The sequence below is a fragment of the Felis catus genome, chromosome F2 (genome assembly GCF_018350175.1).
Source record: "Felis catus isolate Fca126 chromosome F2, F.catus_Fca126_mat1.0, whole genome shotgun sequence".
In the NCBI taxonomy this organism is placed as follows: Eukaryota; Metazoa; Chordata; class Mammalia; order Carnivora; family Felidae; genus Felis; species Felis catus.
In genome coordinates, this window is record NC_058385.1 from 37,272,870 (window position 1) to 37,295,697 (window position 22,828).

Sequence of the window (22,828 nt, forward strand, 5' to 3'; positions counted from 1 at the left end):
AGATTGACAGGTTTGGAAACTGTAGACGCCATCTTAAGATGCCATCTTGTTGGTCAGTAGAATATTTACTTTGTGTTTTTCTCCTTGTGTCTGCTTTTATGTTGCCTTATGTCTGCCAGTCTTCCTGTAAAACCATACTGTGGGCCACTGGACTGACCCTTGGGTTGACTTTAATTGGTGTACCCCTACACTGTCCCTTATCAGCTTGAAGAAGCCAGAAAGGTCATCATCCTGTTCCCCAACAGCAGTTACAGGCCCTATTCCAGGGGAGAAAGAAATAGGGAAGGCGTTAACATTAGGCAGGGAGAGATAAGGGACCTCCAGGGAGGCAGACTGGAGCTGCAGGTGGGAGGCTAAAGCAACAGATGGGGTTCTCCCCTTAATAAAAATCCTTTATGGTGCTCCCCCATTATCAAGAGCATAAGGGGGGGATCTAAATGAGATAGGCAATCTAACCCTAAGGCAACAGATGTGGGCCCCTTGGTTCTACCCTAACCATCTTACACCACTGGGTCAGGGAGCGATCACCTGTGAGTCTGACCACAGATGCTCACCCCTTTAAACCAGGAGATGTGATATGGCTAAAGGAGTGAAATGTCCAACCCCTAAAACCCCTCTGGAGGGCCTGTTCAGTGTCATTTTGTCCACCCCTACTGCAGTAAAGGTAGCCGAAGTGGGTCCCTGGATTCACTACAGCAGAGTGGGTCCCCGGATTCACTACTACTACTCTCGAAACTCGGAGTGCATTCTTAATCCATCAATGCCATGCAAGCTAACCATATGGAAAAAGCAATCTGCAACTCCAGAGGCTCCAAGAGACTACAACCCTGCTTTAGCCACTCAGGAAGCTGACTATCTGTGCATGGCAGAAGCTTGAGGAATTGACAGTCCGGTGAAACAAAAGACTGTCCTTGCTTTCTATATCTATTTCCTTACTGTGATGCACTGTCACACCTTGTTTCTCACTATTATTGTGATTCTTGCTCTACTCTTTGCCATAGGATTGGCAGAGGCTGCCCTGGCCGGCTGAAAATGTGGTGAGAGGTTTCTGTTAGCACTCACCTTCCTTTTGGGTATAGGATACTTTGTTGGTACCAACACGGGGAAACAATGGCTGTAAGAGACTAGAAAATTAGATCCCCACAAACCTTAGAGTAAAACAAAATACCCCAGTACCACTACCGGGCATTGGCTCCCCAAAAGCACAATTATTGGGAAAAACTGTCTTGCCTGGTGGGGAAAACGTTCATTGTCATCTTTATGAAAAACTTAACATGCCTAGGCCAAAGATTTTATAACTCATCTGCCCGGAAAACCCAATGGTGGGGGACCTCAGATCACCTTGAGCCAGATCCCCACACCCTGTCTAACTTCTCTCATCTCTGAGAGGCCTGGGACAGTGTCAACGAAGCCATCAAATGGGGGGACCCAGGTGGACTAGACTAGATATGTGGAAGGACAGCCTATATAGTACTTCCCTCAATCTGGTCAGGGTCGTATGTGCTGGAAACTATTTGTCCAACTTTCTTCCTGCTCCCACTTGCCAGAGAGAAACATTTGGGAGTCCAAATGTATGGGGACAGAGAGACTCAAAAAAAAGTGGCATGCCTTACAAATTGGCAATTAAAAAGATGATAAATGGCCTCCCAAGTGTATAATACAACATTATGGCCTTGCCACCTGGGCAGAGGATGGGTCCTGGGGCTACCACACTCCTGCTTACATGCTAAACTGCATAATCAGACTAAAAGCAGTTACAAAAATTATAACCAATAAAACTCCCAGAGCTCTTAATTTACTAGCCAAGCAGCAAACCCAAACACACAATGCTACCTATCAAAATCACTTGGCATTAGATTACCTGCTTGCTTCTGAGAGAGATTTGTAAAAAGTTTAACCTAAACAACTGCTGCCTACAGATAAGTAATGAAAAAAAAGTCATAGAGGCGATCACAAATCAAACAAAAACAATTGCTCTTGTTCCCGTCCAGCCCTGGAACAGTTAAAACCCTAGGGAGTTATTTGGAAGATGTTTTTTCAATTTTGGGGGGATTCAAAACTCTCATAAAATTATCCACCTAATTCTGGGAGGTTGCTTAATCGTACCTTGTACCTCGCTTGGCTCCCCTGGTTGTGTGGTCTGTCTCCAGTCTATATTGGTTCCTGACAACATCCCTCAGGACCTCATAACATGAGACAACTTAATCAGACTGCATGTTTGTGTTACCATATATGGGAGACCAAGGAGAAAAAAATATATAAAAACTATACCACGTGGCATTCAGGGCTCAGTTCTTACTGTACGAGCCCAACTGAGTGGTGCTAGCAGGAATAAAGTTGTTTTCTAGAAACAAAGGCCTCAGTGTCAGGACTCTGTGTGCAAGAATCCTGCTACAAGGTAGATATTACTACTCTGATGATGTATGATTCAGCGCCACACCAACCAGGAATTAGACCTGGGGTCCAGGGGCGCCAGGGTAGCAGCCATCAAGACACGCCCCGCCCCTACCCCTGCTGACCCCGCCCCTACCCCGTGGCCCGCCATGCCGCCCCTCCCCCCCCCCATTCCATCCGCCCGCTTGCAGCTTCCGGCCCATCGCGACCCCTGCCAGCCAGGTTCCGACCACACTGGCTCCGCCCCCTTCCCATCCTCCTCCCCCTCCTCCCCCTTCTCCCCTCCTCCTCCCAGCTCCCGCCTGTCCCGTCCTGTGCCAGCCCGGTCCCGCCCCACTCCTCCCCCCCGCCCCGCTCCCTCCTCCTTCCCGCTCCGGTCCGACCTGGCCCCTGCCGTCCCCGCCCCGCCCCCTCCTCCTCCCCACTCTGGTCCGCCCCATCCCCGGCCCCTCTCCTGCCCGCCCCGGCCCGGACACCGCCCCTCTTCCTTCCCTCTACGGTCCGCCCCGCCCCTCGTTTGGCCCCGCCCCGGCCCCACCCCCTCCTCCGCGCTCCGGTCCGCCCCGCCCCGCCCCCGTCCCCTCACCCCGTTCGACCCGGTTCCCCGCTCCCGCCAGTCCCAATCCGGAAGGTCCAAGATGGCGATGCTAGGCCGAGTTTTCCTTACTCGGGGCCAAGGTCCTCGGAGGGTAAGACGACTGAGCGAAGATACGGACCCGGCATGCGGGGAGCGAGGACAGGGGGTTCCGGGCCGCGGAGAAACGCTGGAGCAGTGGGAGTCGGGAGGCGGGGTTGGAGTTAAGAGGCGTCAAAGCCACATTTGCTGTCTGAGAAAGTGTGTGAGGGTCATGCTGTGATTCTCAAAGTTTTCATGCCCCTAAGAAGTTTCAAAGTTGTGTGGAAATAGGTGGAAAGACTGGAGACATTGCACACGTTGGCCCTTTGCGGAGGGAGAGGGACTGGGGGGGGGGGGGTCCAGAGGGGGCATTGGCCTTATAAGAGACCTTGATTTAAGAGGAAGAGCCATTCATGTGTTGTGCAAATTAAACATTAATACAAGCATATTCACATAAAGCTTTTTATGAAAAGGGAGAAACCCCCAGCTATCTAGACTCCACTTCCCAGAGGTAAAGCTGGGAGAGAAGCATCTAAGGCTGGCTTTTACCTATATCTCCACTATGCTTTGGGAAAGACAACTTGTTTGCTGGTTTGTCAACTTATGTATATCCGTTGGACTCATAGTCCAAATAGAAAATGCGAGTGAAGGGGCGCCTGGGTGGCTCAGTCAGTTATGTCTGACTTGGCCTCAGGTCATGATGTCAAGACTCCTGGGTTCCAGCCCTGCATTGGGCTCCACACTGACAGCAGGGAGCCTGCTTGGGATTCTCTCTCTCTCTCTCTCTCTCTCTCTCTCTCTCTCTCTCTCTCTCTCTCTCTCTCTCAAAATAAATAAACAGGCGCGGGGGGCGGGGGGCGGGGATGAAACTGAAGACAGAGAGGATAAGGAGAAAGGAAGACGAAAACAAAGCAATAGTGGGGGTGCGTGGGTGCCTCACTTGGTAGTCTCGGACTCTTGGTTTTGGCTCAGATCATGATCTCAGGTTTGTGAGTTTGAGCCATGGTGAGTTCGAGCTTGTCTCAGGCTTTGTACTGGCAGCTGCAAAGCCTGCTTGGGATTCTCTGTCTCCCTCTCTTAGTGTCCCTTCCTGCTCATTCTCTCTCTCAAAATAAATAAATAAACATTAAAAAAAAAAAAAAAAGCAAACAGTAGTATCCAAGACAGCCCCTTCCAGAACCAAATTCAAAAATCTTAATAAATTAAACCAAAATGTTCAATTTCCTTAGCTAGGTTGAAAAACTATTTTGCCAGTTGTGAAAAAAAAACCCTTTTAAATCAAATAGAATGGGCAGCCATAGTAGTTTTTTTAATTTTATTTATTTATTAAACATTAAAAAATATATATGTGTATATATATATATATATATATATTTTTTTTTTTTTTTGAAAGAGAGAGCACAAGCGGGGGCGAGGCAGAGACAGAGAGGGAGACATAAAATCTGAAGGGGACTCCAGGCTGTGAGCTGTCAGTACAGAGCCTGATGCGGGACCTGAACTCTGGAACGGTGAGATCATGACCGGAGTCGAAGTCGGATGCCCAACCGACTGAGCCACCCAGGAGCCCCTTTAATTTTTTTTTTTTTTAAAGGAGAGACAGTAGCTTCAAATGTGAACACAGGGAAATAATAGTATGCTAAATCTCTCAAGTAAGAGAACTTTTCTTTTAAAAAGTGATACGTGTTCAACACCAAAGTTTTGTTGATACTGTTTTCCTTTAAAGGTTTTGGATACAGATCGTTGTAAAAGAAGCTTGTGTTTTCTGGACTCTTCTCAAAGAACTTTCTCTTCCTACAACTCTGTGAGGCAGAAAAGTCCCCAGAGATTTTTTTTCCCCCCACAAATCATTAAGCCTGTAGTAATAAGGTCACACAGACTGTATCCCAGCCCTTCTGACACCCTTAGACAATGAACTCATTTAAAAAGTAATTGTAATCTGACAATTTTGAATTTCTTTTGCTTAAGAAAAATAGAAGTTTTGAGGATTGGGGCTCAGGGCCAAGAGAAGCCTGTTTTGGTGTGGTTTGTTTTCTTAGCACACGCAGGCGTGGGCTTAAATTCCTAGGAGAAGAGACTTTACATCTATGAAGTGGGTTGTTCCAGGGAACATCAGATTTTTGTTAGCAGATACTAGTTGTTACAATTAAAACCTAATTTGAGTAGTTTTGTTACCAAGAACAAAGAGAAAAGTTTCATTTGTTGAGTTCTATTTATGAAGTGTTACATTAAATTGTGCTGTTTAACTAGTAGGCCTAAGTACAATTACTGAGAACTGGCCCTGTGCCTGGCCCTGGGTTGGAAAACATTTTTTAAAAAATGACCTTTGTGGGGCGCCTGGGTGGCGCAGTCGGTTAGGTGTCCGACTTCAGCCAGGTCACGATCTCGCGGTCCGTGAGTTCGAGCCCCGCGTCAGGCTCTGGGCTGATGGCTCAGAGCCTGGAGCCTGTTTCCGATTCTGTGTCTCCCTCTCTCTCTGCCCCTCTCCCGTTCATGCTCTGTCTCTCTCTGTCCCAAAAATAAATAAACGTTGAAAAAAAAAATTAAAAAAAAAAATGACCTTTGCTCTCAGGCTGATTTCAGTTCTACCCTGGAAAACATTCACATATTCAGCTGTTTATCAGGAAATGCTCATTAAGTGCCTATTAAGTGTTAGGCATTCTTTAGAGGTAGTTGGTTGAAAAGCTATGTGTACATCATTAAGTTTCATGTATATTTTTCAAGCTAAGAGATAATCACGACTGGCTGGACATTGAAATTAGTTTTGTGGAACAAGACGAGTTTAAGAAAAATAAATTGAAATAGAATAGGAAATATCAGAATTCATCTCAGATAGTAAGGTTAAGTTTACTTTGTGAAACTTTTTTTTTTAATTTTACCATTCTTCCTTTTGTAGATTCTTAGATCTCTAAGATGCACACTGCCAAGCTTCCTTTCTTTTTGTTGTGTTAAAAATTTTTTTTTAAAGTATATTTGTTAATTTTAGGCAGAGAAGAGCCAGTGGGATAGGGGCAGAGAGAGAGAGAGAGAGAGAGAGGGAGAGAGAAAGAGAGAATCGCAAGCAGGCTCCGCACTACCAGCAAGGAGCCCAATGTGGGGCTCGAACCCACGAACCGTGAGATCATGACCTCAGCCACAATCGAGAGTCAGATGATTGAGACTGAGCCACCCAGGTGTCCCCCTTTCCTTTTGTTTTATATCAAGAGCAATAACTTTAGGATCTTTAGGATCTGACTCTTGCTACTGCCTGAAAGAACTGTGGCACTCATTTCCTCACCTTTTTTAGGTCTTTGCTCAAATTCACCTCAGTGAGATCTCCACCCCTATTCTATGCCTTATTTTTTCCCAGAGTATGTATTAGCTTATAATATACTATATATATTATTTAATTTACTTGTCCTCCTCCCTCCAAAAATAATCTCTCAAGGTAGAGTATTGTATCTGTTTTTGTTCACTGCTGTGTTACCATTTCCTAGAACAGTGCCTAGGGCATAGGAGATGCTCCATAAAAACTTGCTAAAAATAAGTAAATGAGTTAAATCTATACCAGCTCATAACGTCATGTTTATCTCTACTATATTTTTTTCATATAAAAATTCCCATATCAAAAACCTTTTGAACAGAGTCGGGGTTCTATTTTTTGTCCCCGCAAAAGATAGCCGGGATGTGTGGGTGGCTAACTTGGTTAAGCGTCTGACTCTTGATTTTGGCTCAGGTCATGATATCACTGTTGTAAGATGAAGCCCCATGTTGGGCACTGTGCTGGGCTTGGAGCCTGCATAAGATTTTTCTCTATCCCTCTCCCTCTGCCCCTTCCCTGCCTGTGCACTGGAACTTTCTCTCTCAAAAGAAAGAAAAGAAAGAAAAGAGAGAAAGAGAGAAAGAAAGAAAGAGAGAGAGAGAGAGAGAGAGAGAGAGAGAGAAAGAAAGAAAGAAAGAAAGAAAGAAAGAAAGAAAGAAGAAAGAAAAGAAAGAAAGAAAGAAAAGAAAGAAAAAGAAAGAAAGTCAGGTAGTCATGTTAGTTTTGGCTAATGTGATGGGGATCAGTGAGATTACTCAATGAGGGGTTAGCCAGAGTGAAGATCCCAGTTGAAAATATCAAATTGCCGGCTCATTTATCTCCTTGATTTCATCTCCCTTTATTGTGTGGTATTGGTGAAGCATCTGTTTGGTCCACATCTAACTGCCAACAGGTAAGAACTGTAATAAAAATGGGAAGCACACCCTGGAGCACACAGCAGCTACTTTTTCAAGGACTCATGTTCATTGCTATGAGATGTATCGTTACTTAAAAATGTAATTTCTGTCTTGCTACTGGCAACAACTACATAATTCAGCCTAGCCACTGCAGCTAGGAGTCCAGCTAACTTTCTTTTATATTTGCTCAGCCTTACCTTCAAGTTGCTGTGGCAACGAGATCTGTGTTCTGCAGTTGCTTAGAAGAGCCTCTGTGCAGTGCTCTGTTTTCAGTTAAGGAGAAGGAGAGGTACTCAAGCAATCCACCCACACACGCACAGAGCTCGAGAGTAGCATGGCCTGTGGCAAGCCATGGGTATGGGTAGAGTTTGGGTTCTTCAATTCTTTTATGGTTTGTAGGGTTGGTTTTGGATTAGTGGGTGGGACAATTCTTCATTCTGCAGGACTGTTTGTTTGTACAGGAGCATCAAGTAGAGCATCCTGCCCAGCCTCCTCTTGTATTTCCAGATGTTTCCGGCTAAGAGCCATGTCCACTGTGCTTAAGTGGCAGTGGTCTGGACATTGAAAATAATGCAGGCAAGGCACAGATACGTGCCTTCTAGCAACTGGACAAAATAGACTGGGAAGTAGTTACTGGAGGTTTAACTGTCTGCACAGACTATTGAGTTGTGTTGGGAATGCAGAATTATGCATTTTTCAAAGTCATCCTTTGAAAAATAAGACTGTCGTCTTTACCAAGCTGACATCTTAATGTGACAGTCAAGGCCCAGTCTGCAGAGCTCTTTTCCTGTGAATTTGGGTCAGGATCAATTTGTTTTTAAAAAAAATATTCGTGTTGACCTAAATCAGCAGTACCTCATGTACTTAGAAAATCCAAAAAAAAAAAAAAAAATTAGGGTGATGTTTCATTGTCTTTATAACTCACACTTCAGTGTGGAATATACAGTACACTTTATTAAAAATTTTTTTTTTCATGTTTATTTATTTTGAGAGAGGGAGAGAGCGTGAGCAAGGGATGGGGCAGACAGAGAGGGAGAGAGAGAGTCCCAAGCAGGCTCCGTGCTGTCAGCGCAGAGCCCGATGCAGGAACTGTGAGATCATGACCTGAGATGAAATCGAGAGTCGGACACTTAACTATTTACACTTTAAATAGCATTGATCGTATGCCAGTGTTCTTCTTGCTGACACTTTGTTTTCCTCTATACCCTTTTTATATTGTGTCCTTGCATATATGATCTGATATTGTGTTAACTATTTCACAATATCAAACTTAACTATCAAAAATTAATTTATGAACATACCAAACACTCAATAGTACAAAAGGATGCAATGACCGTACAAACAGTCCCTCTCCAAGAGATTAATGCTATGAATAGTTTCTTGTGGATCCTTCCAACAATTTTTGTTTATGTATCAACATATATATGGAGATATTTTCATTAAAAGAAACCACACAAATGAGAGCATTTTATATATATTTCCCTACCTTGGATTTTTCCCTTAACACATGATGCCTCACGTTGTTGGTACTCAATAAATTTGTTGAGCGATTGAATAACAACATATTGTTATTAGAATAGAATATATTCTATTAAAAGATACACAGTATTGTGTTATATGGATGTGCCCTAATTAATTGAGCATCCCTTTGGAAATGCAGATAGATTGTTTTTTGGTCTTTTTTGATTGCAAACAGTGCTTTAGTAAATATGTTTGTTTGGCTCATCTGAGTGCCTTGTATTTCTGAGTCCCTAAGAGTGAATTTTGAGATATGCTTGTCAATTTGTGCAAAAAGCCACCTGGTGTTTTGATAGGAATCACATTGAATCTGTAGATCAATTTGGGGAGTACTGCCATCTTAACAAAATTAAGTTTTTCAATCCATGAACACAGGATGTCTTATTTATTTAGGTCCTCTTTAATTTCTTAATGGTGTATAAAGTTTTTAATTTATAAATCTTGTACTTTTATTAAATTTATTAGTAAGCGTTTTATTCTTTTTGATGTGATTGTAAATAGAGTTGTTAAGTTCATTTTGATCTTAGTGCCTTTCTTTGAACATAGCTTCTTCTTCCCACCCGAAAGAGTGAGTTTATCTGTTGGATTAATTCCTAAATGTTGAGTTGCTGGGTCAAAGGATATGTGTAGTTTAGTCAACATTTTGATATGTGTTGCCAAATTGGCCTCCAAAGAAGTTGGCCCAATTTATTTCAACAGATTGTAAGAGTGACTTTAATCAGATATATTTTAGTATTCCCAATCTTTTGTGAGAAAAATGATACCTTCTTTGTCTAATTACATCACTTGGTTGAAAGTATGGTTGTATATATTTTTTGCATGTGGGCTATCTTTTAAGGTCTTTGCCCAGTTTTTCTATTTGCAAATGATCTGTTCATACTCATACATCAATAGATTTGGATTAATATTTAACGTGGCATAATTCAGAGTCTTTGGAAGTGACTATTTCAACTTCATGAAACACGCGGCAGAGACCTGGGTTGTATCCATAGCTGCATAAGATTCTACTTGTCTTCTCTCATGTACTTTGGATGGCATCAGACCCTGGCTGATCAGCATTACAGAAAATAAAACAAGCATTTACTGAATGCCCAACCGGTGTTAGAAATCCTATTATAAAGGGGAGGCTGGCTGGCTCAGTTGGTTAAGTGTCTGACTCTTGGTTTCAGCTCCGGACATGATCTAATGGTCCTGAGACGGAGCCCTGCATCAAGTAGGGCTCTGCCCTGACAGAGCAGAGCCTGCTTGGGATTGTCTTTGCCCCTCTCCCCTCACTCTGTCCCTCTCTCTCCTTCTCTCTCTCCCTCTCCCTTTCTCTCTCTCTGTCTCTCTCTCTCTCTCGCTGCCCCTCTCCTGCTGATGCCCTCCCTTTCTCTCTCTCTCTCTCTCAAATAAACTTAAAAAAAGTTATTCCTTAAAAAAACAAGGCACCCTATTATAGTTATGAATGGAGACTGTTCTGTCTTCCTGGGTGCTCACAGTCTGGTGCGGAAGGCTAAGAAAGACTAAGATCCTGATCGAGGGAGGGATTCATTTGGCCCATTTTTAACAGACACACATGTTTAAAAGTGTCAACAGTTTTTGACACTTTGGCTTGGTTTTGAAGGCTGATTGAGAAAGAAAGTGGCTAGTTTAGGCAAGTGAGAAATCAGCAAAGACCGAGCAAAGACCAGAAGGTGAAAGTTCTTGGCGAGTTTCAGGAATGCTGAGGGGTTGGTGAGCATAGAATAAACCTGTAAGTGGTGAAACTGATAAGTAGGAAGGTAGGTTGAGGCTGTATTGTCCAGCTTGAATGCCAGTAAAGAGTTTAATTTTTGTATTTTCAACTCTAGAGGACATCTGTACTTTTGAGGTATGCGATTTTAATGTGGGAGCCCTGTCAACTAGTAATGGTGACAATGATAGTGAGATAACTAAGCTAAGAGCTATTTAAATATGACCTTTAGCCCACAACTTCTGTGTGAGTGTCTGTTATTATAGGATTTTTACAGATTTGGAACTGGATTTTCTTAATAGTATACCTCGATCATTAAACAATTACTTTTACAGAAAATTGTTTTATATGAAACTTCAGAAACTTTTCTGTGGTACAAAAAAGAACAAGAAAAAAGAAAAACTATTTTCCCCTTTTCTATTTTGTATTAGTTTCTTGGGTTTTATCTAGATTAGGAGTCATGCACTCAAATGCCTCAAGTTCTGAGAGGCTCTATAAATGACAGTGATTGCCCACTGAAAAGAGTTTACTTTGCCTGTGTGAGTGAGGATTGGGCAGAGCTTAGGTCTTGTCTCAAGTGGGCATTAACTCAGCCTTATTGGAAGCTGAACCTCAGTGTCAGTAGAGCTTCTGATTTTTATCTGAATTCACTCAGTATCTAAATATTGGCTCAAAAGTTTTAAGACATTGGGGGTGCCTGGGTGGCTCAGTTGGTTAAGTGTCCAACTTCAGCTCAGGTCATGATCTCAATGGTTCATGAGTTCGAACCCCATGTAGGGCTGTATGCTGACAGCTCAGAGCCTGGAGCCCGCTTTGCTTTGGATTCTGTCTCCCTCTCTCTGCCCCTCCCCCACTCACACTCTGTGTCTCTGTCTCTCTCAAAAAATAAATGAACTTAAAAATTATTTTAAAACATTGGGCAGGCCTAATAAAACATCTGGCCTAGGATCACCAATCTGCCTTTATTGTAGGTGTTTATTCTAGACATTTGAGACTAGCCAAAATACTTAGGTAATTTAAGAATAAATCTCATTGCTATACAGTCCTCATCCTCCGGGGAGAAGACAGTCAAGGCTCTTAAAGAATTGCCATTCTGAGGATTAAAAGTACAATCACTTTTCATGAGTTTAGATGGTATTGTTTAGGACCACATGAAGGAGATAGATATTGTTTATATGATGTGGGGGAGTCGTGCATATGGAGGCAGATGATAACTAATTTTCTTTTTCTGGGAGATTGTAGAACTTCTAATTCTAAAAGTGAATTTGCTTGCCAAAATGGAAGATGAGAGAGGGTTGTAAGAATTTTAGGTTTTAAAGATATCCAGAAAACTCAATCTTGATATGCAAGGCATTATTTCTATTTTCAAAAGACAACTGATTTCTAGAAAAAGCACAGAGCAAGATTTGAAAACTTAAAAGTCTATTTTGAATCTACTTTTTATGACTCAAAAAGAAATGGCAAGGGCACCTGGGTGGCTCAGTTGGTTAAGCATCCGACTTCGGCTCAGGTCATGATGGCACGGTTTATGAGTTTGAGCCTGGCATCGAGCTCCTTGTGGATAGCTCGGAGCCTGGAGCCTGCTTCAGATTCTGTTTCCTTTTCTCTCTGCCCCTCCCCCCCTCACACTCTGTCTCTCAAAAATAAATAAATAGTAAAACAATTTAAAAAAACAAAAAGAAATAGTCAAAATGGTATTTCAGGTTGCTCAGAATTCTTTGTAGAAATAGGAGACCGAATACAACAAGATTCTATGAGGTCTGTTCACCTCAATGGGTCTTAATGTTGAAATGAACAAGTTGTTTGTAGACAAATAGATGGCTTGAATTTATTATTCAACAGCATATATGCTATGAATTATTAGAAGGTAATGTGAATTAAAATAGCATATCAATTTCTTCACTTTTGGTTTGGTGGGAAAGATCAGTGTTGATTAGATCAAATAAAATACAACAGGTAAGCCTGTGCTAAGTAGTAACCTAATACGTTATAGACACTTATTAGGAACTGTTAATCAAACTGATTATTTTTACCTGTACATTCTTCTACCATTTGGGAGGTTGAGACAATGTTTTAGGATAAGTAAAGAAAGTTTATATGCAAATATTTTGCATAATTTATCTTTTGTAAAGCACCACATCACATTCCCTGTACAAAGCAACACTAAATAAATAAAAATTCATTTTAGAGTCTTTGGAAAATTGGAACACAGTTTTTTCATCATTAGTGAGTAATGACAGACTCCCTAAGCTACTTGTGCAAATTTCCTGTTCTATCATCTTAATGTAATATTCTCGGAGGCGGTGGCAGCCTTAGGTAAAACTGCTATTTATGTAGAGAAAGATTATTGTAGGTTGCTTGGATTATTCTGCTTTGGCAGAGGATACAAAAAGAAAATGCTTTGTCAACCTGAAGCCAAAGGATGTACAATGACCAGCCTGGAGCATAATCAGATTTACAAATTTATCTTCACCAATTATTTTATACATGCTTTCAGATTTTGTCTTTCAGTAACATGTTTTTCCTGATTGTAAAAGCAAGTCATACACATTGAAAAGATAAAGATGCTAAAACCCAACAAAAGGCAAAAATAATCATCCATAATCTCATCACCTAGAGAGAGTAATTGTGTAAGGAAGATATGGGTGGACTCTGAAGTCAGACACATCTTGGATTTGAATCAAGTCTTTTCTACTTATTATTTGTCTTTAAAAGTTAGTTACTGGGGCACCTGGGTGGCTCAGTCCGTTGAGCGTCCGACTTCGGCTCAGGTCATGATCTCGCGGTCCGTGAGTTCGAGCCCCGCGTCGGGGTCTGTGCTGACAGCTTGGAGCCTGGAGCCTGCTTCGGATTCTTTGTCTCCCTCTCTTTCTGTCCCTCCCCTGCTCATGCTCTGTCTCTCTCTGTCTCAAAAATAAATAAGACATTAAAAAAAATTTTAAAAAAAGTTTGTTACTTGATCTTCCTGTGTTTCACCTTTTTCATCTATAAATTGAGGATAGCAATAGAATTTACCTTATAGGATTGTTGTGAGATAATTCATTTAAAGTCTTTAGTAGACCTTGGCACATAATTAATGGTGAATCTACTACTTACTGTTATTTCATTAGTCTTTTTCCCAAGTATATATTTTTATTTACAGTTAACATATTGTATACTTCTTTTTTCACGTAACATCATATCATAAGCATTTTCTTGTGTAATTTCCAGTTGATAAACAGCCTTATCCTAAATCATTGACCACATTTCCAATTATTTCCTTAGGAGAAATTTCTAGATACCCGAGACCAACTGATAGCAGCTCACTTAGTTATAGGAATATTCTAGCAGGAAATGATACATTTTGTAGTTGTAGTCTTGCAACCATGACCTGATGGGGAACATCACATGCCTTTTTGGTGTGATCATTAAGCTCTGTAGGAGTTCAGTGAGTAGAGAGAGGAAATATACAAGGTAATGATGAGGGAGGGCTTTGGAGCCTATCAGACCACATTTGAACCTTGGTTCTGGGACTTGGGCAATATATTTAACATAACTGTCCCCCCCCCCCCCCCCCCACCTCCACAGCACAGTGAGGTTAAAATAATACCTGTTTCATGGGCTGGTGAAGATATTGAGTCTTGACACATGATAAGCACTTAATGAAATTAGCTCCTTATTGTTATTATGTTCAACACTTAAAGTTTGTTTTTATAATTAAATGTGAGAAAATGGCAGTGATTTTCACAAGTAATGTGAGAATGTAAGTTGTAAGGCATAAGATAGGGCAATGCAAATGTTTTCAGTGTAAAATGTTTTAATTTTTCCCTATTTTAAATATAACAAATAATTATCTGTTCTAAATTTATTATCCAGAAGACAACATGGGATGAGATATTTGATTTAATAAACTTATAAGGACTTGTAATAATTTTCTTCAGTGATTCAAAGATGGAATGTGATTTTTATCCAAGTTATTCTTATTGAAAGATGAATATGCTTTATGTCAGTTCTTTTTATATAAATTTAAGCAAAACCCCTGTAAATAATAATGCTAGCATTTATAGAACATTTAGTATATGCTAAACAATGTTCTAGGTATTTTACTTATGTTAATTCATGTAATGCTTACAATGTCTCAAGAGTAAGGTTCTTTTATTGTCTTCATTTATGGAAGAAACTGAGGCACAAAGAGGTTAAATCACTTGCTGAAGTTTATACAACTAAAGAGAAAATATGTCCTATGTGGTCTTTGTCCAAAGCCCATGCTTTTACCCATTCCACTGTGTTACTTAACATTCCAGTGGGGAAAAAAGTAATAATTGGTTAAATACGATACCAGTACGTTTACAGTGAGTTTGTTAATCCAAGAGTTTGATTAATAGTGAATTCAAGAGTAAGTTTTTTGAAATTCATCTATTTTGTGGAAATGCACGTGTGAAAATTTCAATTAATCTTTTTTCCCTTTCAGTTTTTCAGTTATGGAACAAAAATATTGTATCAAAACCTTGAAGCGTTTCAGTCTAAATTCTTCCCGCCCCTTCGAAAACCGATGCTACCACCTAATAGTTTTCAAGGAAAAGTGGCGTTTATTACCGGGGGAGGTACTGGCCTTGGTAAAGGAATGACAGCTCTTCTGTCCAGCCTAGGTGCTCAGTGTGTGATAGCCAGCCGGTAAGTCATGCTCACCAGTTGCCTGGCAAGAGTCTAGTATAAAACATTTCTGTGCCACAGTATTGAAAACACTATATGCCAGAGTTTTTTGATTTTCATCATCATTTTCTGTGAATATCCTTTAGATTATTTAAGTAAATCTCCTTGGAAAAATCAGTTATATTTGTAATGATAGAAATGCAGATGGGATCCTGATTTGCATTGGTTCAGTTTAGGATTTTTCGACTTTACAATGGTGTGAAAGTAATACACATTCAGTAGAAACTGTACTTGAAGTTTTGAATTTGGAACCTTTCCCAGGCTAATAATATGTGATGAGATACTCTGATGATGCTGGCAGTGAATTGTAGCTCTCAGTCAGCCACTCAGTCATGAGGGTAAATAACCGATACATTTCCGACCATCTTGTGTCCAGATAAACCTTCTGTTTTTCACTTTCAGTACAGTATGCAGTAAGTTTCTGTGAGATATTCAACACTTTATGATAAAACAGGCTTTGCATCAGGTGATTTTGCCTAACTATAGGCTAATGCGTTTAAGGTAGGCTAGGTTAAGCTATGGTGTGCAGTAGGTTAGGTGTATTAAATGCCTTTTCAACTTATGGTGTTTTGAATTTATGGTGGGTTTATTGGGTGTAACCACATCATTAACTTGAGGAACATCAGTAATGATTGATAATGGATAAGTTAAAAAACTACTGTATTGAGGCTGCTTTTTTTTTTTTTTTTCAGTGAGAGTGATTATAGTTACTGCTTCAAAGGCTAGTTAGCCTTGTACCTGGGTAATGGATATAATCCTTCCATTTTCTATAAGATGGGTAGATATTTCAAAACATCTCTTGTGATAAATGTGGGAAGGATAAGGCCATGTAGATGGAATTTCTTATTTAGGCCCTATAACTATGACTATTTTTAGGACTCTATGCCTATGTAAGTGTAGAACTTTAAAGACTGGTCAAAAAATCTTCACCTTCCTCCTATTTTGAATAGTGTAAAATTTTTAGATAGGCTGAATAATAATCTGAATGACAAGTCACAATGTAATTTACAAAGGGCCAAAGGAATCCCTTTCAGATGTTTCCTTTCATGCAAATTGGCCAGAACATTTTTTTATATTGTAACATTTTTGCAAGTATTAAAATCTTATTTTCTTTGTAACACTACATAATTTATGCTTATGGTTTATTTTTCATGTTTCTTTCGAGAGTATGAAACTAAATGCATATAATGCTTTTGTATCCATAAATTTGGTCTAAAATCTACGAACATAAATTTTATACATAACAGATTTCATATAGTATAATATAAGCTTACATTATATCATAAATGTATTTTCTTTCTAAAGCAGGCTTGGGCAAGGGAACAGAAATTATTGTAATTAAGAAAATTTATTTACTTATTTTTTTCATGTTTTAAGTTTTTATTTAAATTTTAGTTAACATAGTATAATATTGGTTTCAAGAGTAGAATTTAGTGATTCATCACTTACATATAACACCAATGCTCATCACGAGGGCCCTTCTTAACATCCGTCACCCAGCTAGCCCATCCCCCTGCCCACCTCCCCTCCAACAACCCTCTATTGGTTCTCTATTATTAAGAGTCTTTTATTTGCCTCCCTCTTTTTTTTCCCCCATTCTCTGTGTTTATCTGTTTGGGTTTTTAAATTTCACACATGAGTGATATCACGTGGTATTTGTCTTTCTCTGATTCACTTATTTCACTTAGCATAATTTTCTCTAGCTCTATCCACATTGTTGCAGATGGCAAGATTTCATTCTTTTTGATGCCTGGGTAATATTCCATTGTCCATTTTGTGTGTGTGTACACACACACACACACACACACACACACACACACACACACACACCGCATCTTCCTTATCCATTCATTAGTCGGTGGACATTTGACATTTGGGCTCTTTCCATAATTTGGCTATTGTTGATAATGCTGCTATAAATGTTAGGGTGCATGTACCCCTTTGATCAGCATTTTTGTATTAAGGAAATAATTTTAAACTATGAGTAGATATAAAGCAACTAGTTTAAAAGTAAATAATTCAATAATTGAGTATCAAGTATACAAAAATTTTACTAAACTAACTTGTGGAAAGTAAATTCATTCAAACTGATTTGTTTATAGATACAGCTTTTGTATTTTGTCAAAAGTGCATGTGTTTAAGCTATAGATTCTCTTTGTTTTTAATTTATGGAATTCAGTTTATGGAATTAAAAAGAAAAATATAATATGAAGTCATTTCAGAATTCATGAAAAGTACCATATTTTTATTTCTAGAAAGATTGATGTTTTGAAAGATACGGCAGAACAAATTTCTTCTGAGACTGGAAATAAGGTACATTAAAAAGAGTTATTTAATTCGGATTTAGAAATAAAACATGCTTAAGTAACTTTTTCATGCTTTTGGTTTAAGAAGTCTGGAAATTGTTGGATTCCTTTTTCTCTGTTATTTTTCAGGTTCATGCAGTTCAGTGTGATGTGAGGGATCCTGAAATGGTGCAAAACACTGTGTTGGAACTGATCAAAGTTGCGGGACATCCCGACGTAAGTTCAGTGCTGATGAGGCCAGAACAGGATGTTGATAACACCCACAAGAGTACTAAGGATGCACTCAGGAAATAAAATATGTACGTGAGCAAGTGCTGTGTTGAGAAGCTATTTTCTTTCTTAAGGGAAGAGCCAGCTCTGCTCAGAGCAGGGAACAGTTTAGGTGAACTGCTATACCATTTCCTTTCAGAAATACTTAAAAAAATGCATTTACAGTCATATAGAACAAACTTGATTTCACTTTATTTAATAAGATTATGAAATAAGAGCAATTATCCAACAACACAATATCTAGTTTAAATGATTCATGCTCTTTGCTTTTCCTAATAACTTTTGATTATCTCCATCAGTAGAGGAGAATAATACAAGTAAAGAAATCAATAAAATACTCCAGGTTTTTCCTTTTAAGACCCGAGTTGTGTATGAGTATTTGGTTGTTGTTTGGTTCACATAAGGGAAAGAAGCAATTTCCTCCAGTAGTCTCAGAGAGCGCTCTTCTGAGTTAAAGATATTTTCAGACAGACCAGTAATATTGAGTCTGCTAATAGAGCTGGGTAGAATCTTTACTGATAGTGAAGAAACATGTTATCAAGCAAGAATTTCATTGGGTAAAATAAGCCAAAATGTCACCAGAAATTAAAAGGCATTTTGAGATTCCTTGAAATACAGTGTAGATAAGTGGTAGACATGCTTAATCTGTATTTGTTTTCTTAATGATAGATTCTACCCTAATTTTGAGACAGGGAATAGGATTCTGAAATGTGGTAAATAACACAGGGGATTTTTACAGGCTCAAAAAAAGTAAAACTGAACCAAATCTTGTGGTTTTATTTCATAGCAGACTATCAATTTTACCTTAATGGTATTTGGATTAGTATGTTTTAGAAGTAAAAACTCTGGAGGGAAAATGTTCTTCCTTATCTAAAAATTTCTATAACTTGCCTTATTGCTTTATTAGATTGTGATAAACAATGCAGCAGGGAATTTTATTTCTCCCACTGAAAGACTCTCTCCTAACGCTTGGAAGACCATAACTGACATAGTTCTAAATGGTACTGCCTATGTGACTCTAGAAATTGGAAAGCAACTAATTAAAGCACAGAAAGGTATGTTTATTAATTCTTCATATATTGATTGAGTCCCTACTGCACACAGGTTCTGTGATAAGTCCTGGGATATTTACAGAAGTCAATAAGACATTGTTGGTATCTGTGCAACTCATAGGCTAATGGAGCAGAAAGATAACCTAAATAATTACTGGATGTTATGATATGAGCTGTAATAAATATACCTTTCATGTATGTTGGAAACCCAGAGATAGGAATGACTAACTCTCCCTAGGATGATTGAGGATCATCCTAGGATAGGTTGAGGAACAAGACACAATTTGAGCTGAATTTTCCAAGATCCTGATGTGGAGAAGTTGGGGTGAAAGGACGGTGGCAAGTAAGTGAAAATGTCCCAGGAAAGAGACCTGATAGATGTTTAGGGATTGATGAGAAATTTGATGTGGTTAGAGATAAGGAGGCAGAATGGTGGGAAATGAGTGGGGATGTGGATTGGGTGTAATTGGGAAAGTTCTCAATATCGAAATAGAAAATTTGATGTTGGGGTACCTGAGGGCTCAGTCAGGTAAGTGTCTGACTCTTGGTTTTGGCTCGGGTCATGATCTCATGGTTTTGTGAGTTCGAGGCCGACATTGGGCTCTGCTCTGGCAGCGAGGAGCCTGCTTGGGATCCTCTTGTCTCCCTCTCTCTCTGTCCTTCCCCCACTTGCACTGTCTCTGTCTCTCTCAAAATAAATAAATAAACTTAAAAAAAAAGAATAAAAAAAGAAAATTTGATGTTACTTGTGAAGGAAATGGGAGTTGTTTTCTTAGGGATTTCTCTTGAAGGTGTCTCCTTCAAGTCATGTCTTGGACTTGATTGGAAAGGATACTGACAACAATGTGGGGGGCGGAAAAAATTAGGGAGACCATTCCGAAGGGTTTGTCTTTTCTTTTGGTATGTGGCCACATGACATGAGGGATAAATTAGGAGACATTTAGCAGATGAAATCAATAGGCCTTACTGATTACATGAGAGAATTTGTGCTGGGTGAGTAGTTTGGATGATGATGACATCGCTGTGATTGAGAACACTGGGGAAAATAGATCTGCAGGGAAGTTACTAGAACATTTCTGTTTAGTACTATGAACAAACTCTATTCATGAAATATAAGTAGTAAATATATGTGTAATTTATGTATGTGTGTAACGTGTGTACATACTTATATGCCTAGAATCAGAGTATATTTGTTCATTTAATGGACACTTACTGATGACTTTTGTGTAACAGGTCCTGTACTATATGCACAAATGACAGAGGTGGATGAGACTCTGTCCCTGAACAAGGTGGGGGAGGGTGTGGTGGGACTTGAAAGGGGTATTTCTTAGGGTAGAGAGCATTCTGAACAAGGAAAAGGGGGAAGAGTCCTTGAGGCTTGTGGGGAGAAGGGAAGGCATGGAGTTGGTCAGGTTCCTTCTGGTTCGGAAGCCTTTGCCTCATTAGATTCCATTTCTTCTGTACAGTGTGGATAATTCTCAAGCCAGCTTGAGAAAAAATGTAGGAACAGACAGAAGGATGCTGGAGAGGTGCTGCCTGTTTTTGTATGTGTGCAACTGCCATCTTTTGTCCCTGAGCTCATTGAAATAGAAACTTCAGGTCACTTACTCCAGTTCCATTTGGAGCTTCCAAGATTTTTTTTTTTTTTTTTTTTTTTTTTATCTTTTTCTTTCTCTGTCCTAGGATCCTTGACCTGTGTGCCTTTTGTCTCTCCTGTCTCCGATTTTTTTCTCCTTATCTCTTACTCATTTCTCTATTTCTTTCTCGGTCTCTGTCAGTTCTTCATTCTTGGTTCCCTATTTTGTTCTTCATCTTGGTCTCTCTCACCTTTGTGTTTCTCTGCTCCATTGTCTCTTTTATTCCTTCCGCTGCCCATCTCTGTGACTCTTGATTTTTGTCTGACTCCCCCTTCTTTTCTCATTATTGTCGTCCATTTTAACAGACCATGATCTATTTTTACTCATCACATTGGATTAAAATTCTATGGGCTTCATTAAAAATATATGAGCTAAGACTTTTAAAAGATGGAAGCCAGTTTTTATTCTTCCAAGATTCCTGTCAGTTATTGATGCCATAACCTGACAGAGTTTGAAGGACTTGTACCACTGGGCTGTGGAGTACAGTGCACAGGGCCTATTCTGGTATTGGAGCGACAGTCAAGGAACTTAGGTGCTGATGATCTCTGAAGTGTGTCAAAGTGGAAGTCAGTTCAGAAGGCAGGCAGTCTTTGGTAATTTGTGGTCAGAAGTACGTTAGGTGGTCTGGAATCTAGGAAATTAGTTAAGGTTCTATATCCAGGGAACTCAGACTAGAGAAGGGAAGGCAACTTGAAGGCAGACATTGGCTGGCAGGAATTGGTGATGACATATGCCCTTGGAGAGGGAATAGCAGATGACTGAGGATCACGAGAGAGGTGACCTTAGCAGAGACAGAGAAGCTAGAACTAGGACATTATTAAAGTATGTTTCTAAGTAGCATTGAAGCAAAGTTAATAATTATGAACAAATAAAAGATTTAGGAAACTCCTGGGGTGTCCAGGTGGCTCAGTTGGTGGAGCGTCCGACTTCAGCTCAGGTCCTATCTCACGGTTCGTGAGTTCGAGCCCCGTGTTGGGCTCTGTGCTGACAGCTCAGAGCCTGGAGCCTGCTTCAGATTCTGTGTCTACCTCTCTCTCTTTCCCTCCCCCACTTGTGCTCTGTCTCTGTCTCTCTCTCTCTCAAAAATAAATAATAAACATTAAAAAAAAAGATTCAGGAAACTCCTAAAGACGTTAGCCCAATGTACTCTTATAACCACAAAGGTTGGTAAATACATAGCTGATCCTTATTGGGAAGAATATTGAAAATATTATGCTGAGATCCATTAATCTCTAAGGTATCACATATCAATGTAAAAATTAGTGAACAGTGTGGAAAAGGATACCTAATTTTATTAAAGAATTGAGAGAACTTGCAATGAAGAGAGACTAAAAAAGACACTAATAGAGGGTTTTATTTAAATGTAGTTGAGGAGACTACCTGTTGGGATGAGCACTGGGTGTTGTGTGGAAACCAATTTGACAATAAATTTCATACTAAAAAAACTAAATAAATGTAGTCACAAAGGACATGGATAGGATAAATACTGAATTTTTACATGAAACCCTAGATCACTAGAAACAAGAGATACCTCCTGAAACTCAAAAGAGGTGATTTAAGGACGTGTAAAAAGTATTTTATTGAGGTAACACTAATAATACTTTATACCACTGTGGTACTATTTAATTTACAATGTACTTTTATATATCAGTGTGGAAATAGAATGAAATCAAGACTATTATAAGCTTATTAAAAAAGAATAAATAAATGCAAAACATAACTCAAATGTATTAACTTTAGCTTGTTAAAATTGAGGTAAAATTTGTATATAGTGAGACCCACAGATTTTTTGTGTTCAAATTGAACTTTTAATAAGCTTATGCACTTAGGTAACCATCGCGCCAGGCAAGACATCTAACATTTTTACTGCTCCCAAGGGTTCCCTCTTCCATCTTCCACTTACTCCTCACTATCTTAGTTTTTAATACATTTTTATTTGGTTGTTGGTCTTTTCATTATTGATTTATAGAAATTCTTTGTTTAATCTGGACTGAGGACTTTGTCAGATATAGTATGTCTTTAGAATATTTTCTCCCAATCTGTCGCTTGTCTTTTCATTTCCTTATCAGTGTCTTTTGATGAGTTGAGGAAACTAAATTTTGATAAGTCCACTGAACGGTTTTGCAAATTGGCTCTAGGAGGTTGCTTTCCCAACAGCAATTTATATTCATTTGTGCCACATTCTGGCCCACACTGGATTGGTTATATTACATTTTAGCTGTCCTCTATAGTTGTCCCTCATTTGTGGTGTTAACTTACATTTCGTGACTAATGAAGTTGTGCATCTTTTCCTGTGGTCTTTGCATATATTTTTTGATGAAGTGTCTGTTCTAATCTTTTGTCCGTTTATTTATTAGGTGTTTGTTTTAGTATTGATTGAAAAGTTATTTTACATATTTTGAGTATAAATCTTTTATTAGATACATGCTTCGCAA

At 39.5% G+C, this 22,828-nt stretch overlaps 1 protein-coding gene across 1 annotated transcript in view; it reads left to right on the forward strand.

Annotated features, from left to right (window-relative positions):
• The first annotated feature begins 2,939 nt into the window (after positions 1–2,939).
• DECR1 (2,4-dienoyl-CoA reductase 1) overlaps positions 2,940–22,828 on the forward strand; it is a 39,300-nt gene continuing 19,411 nt past the window's right edge. The window contains exons 1-5 of the mRNA XM_006943296.5: positions 2,940–3,083; positions 14,887–15,089; positions 17,384–17,441; positions 17,564–17,650; positions 18,612–18,759. Of these exons, the coding sequence (XP_006943358.2) occupies positions 3,033–3,083; positions 14,887–15,089; positions 17,384–17,441; positions 17,564–17,650; positions 18,612–18,759 (547 nt within the window). The 5' untranslated portion in view covers positions 2,940–3,032. The remainder of the gene's footprint in view (positions 3,084–14,886; positions 15,090–17,383; positions 17,442–17,563; positions 17,651–18,611; positions 18,760–22,828) is intronic.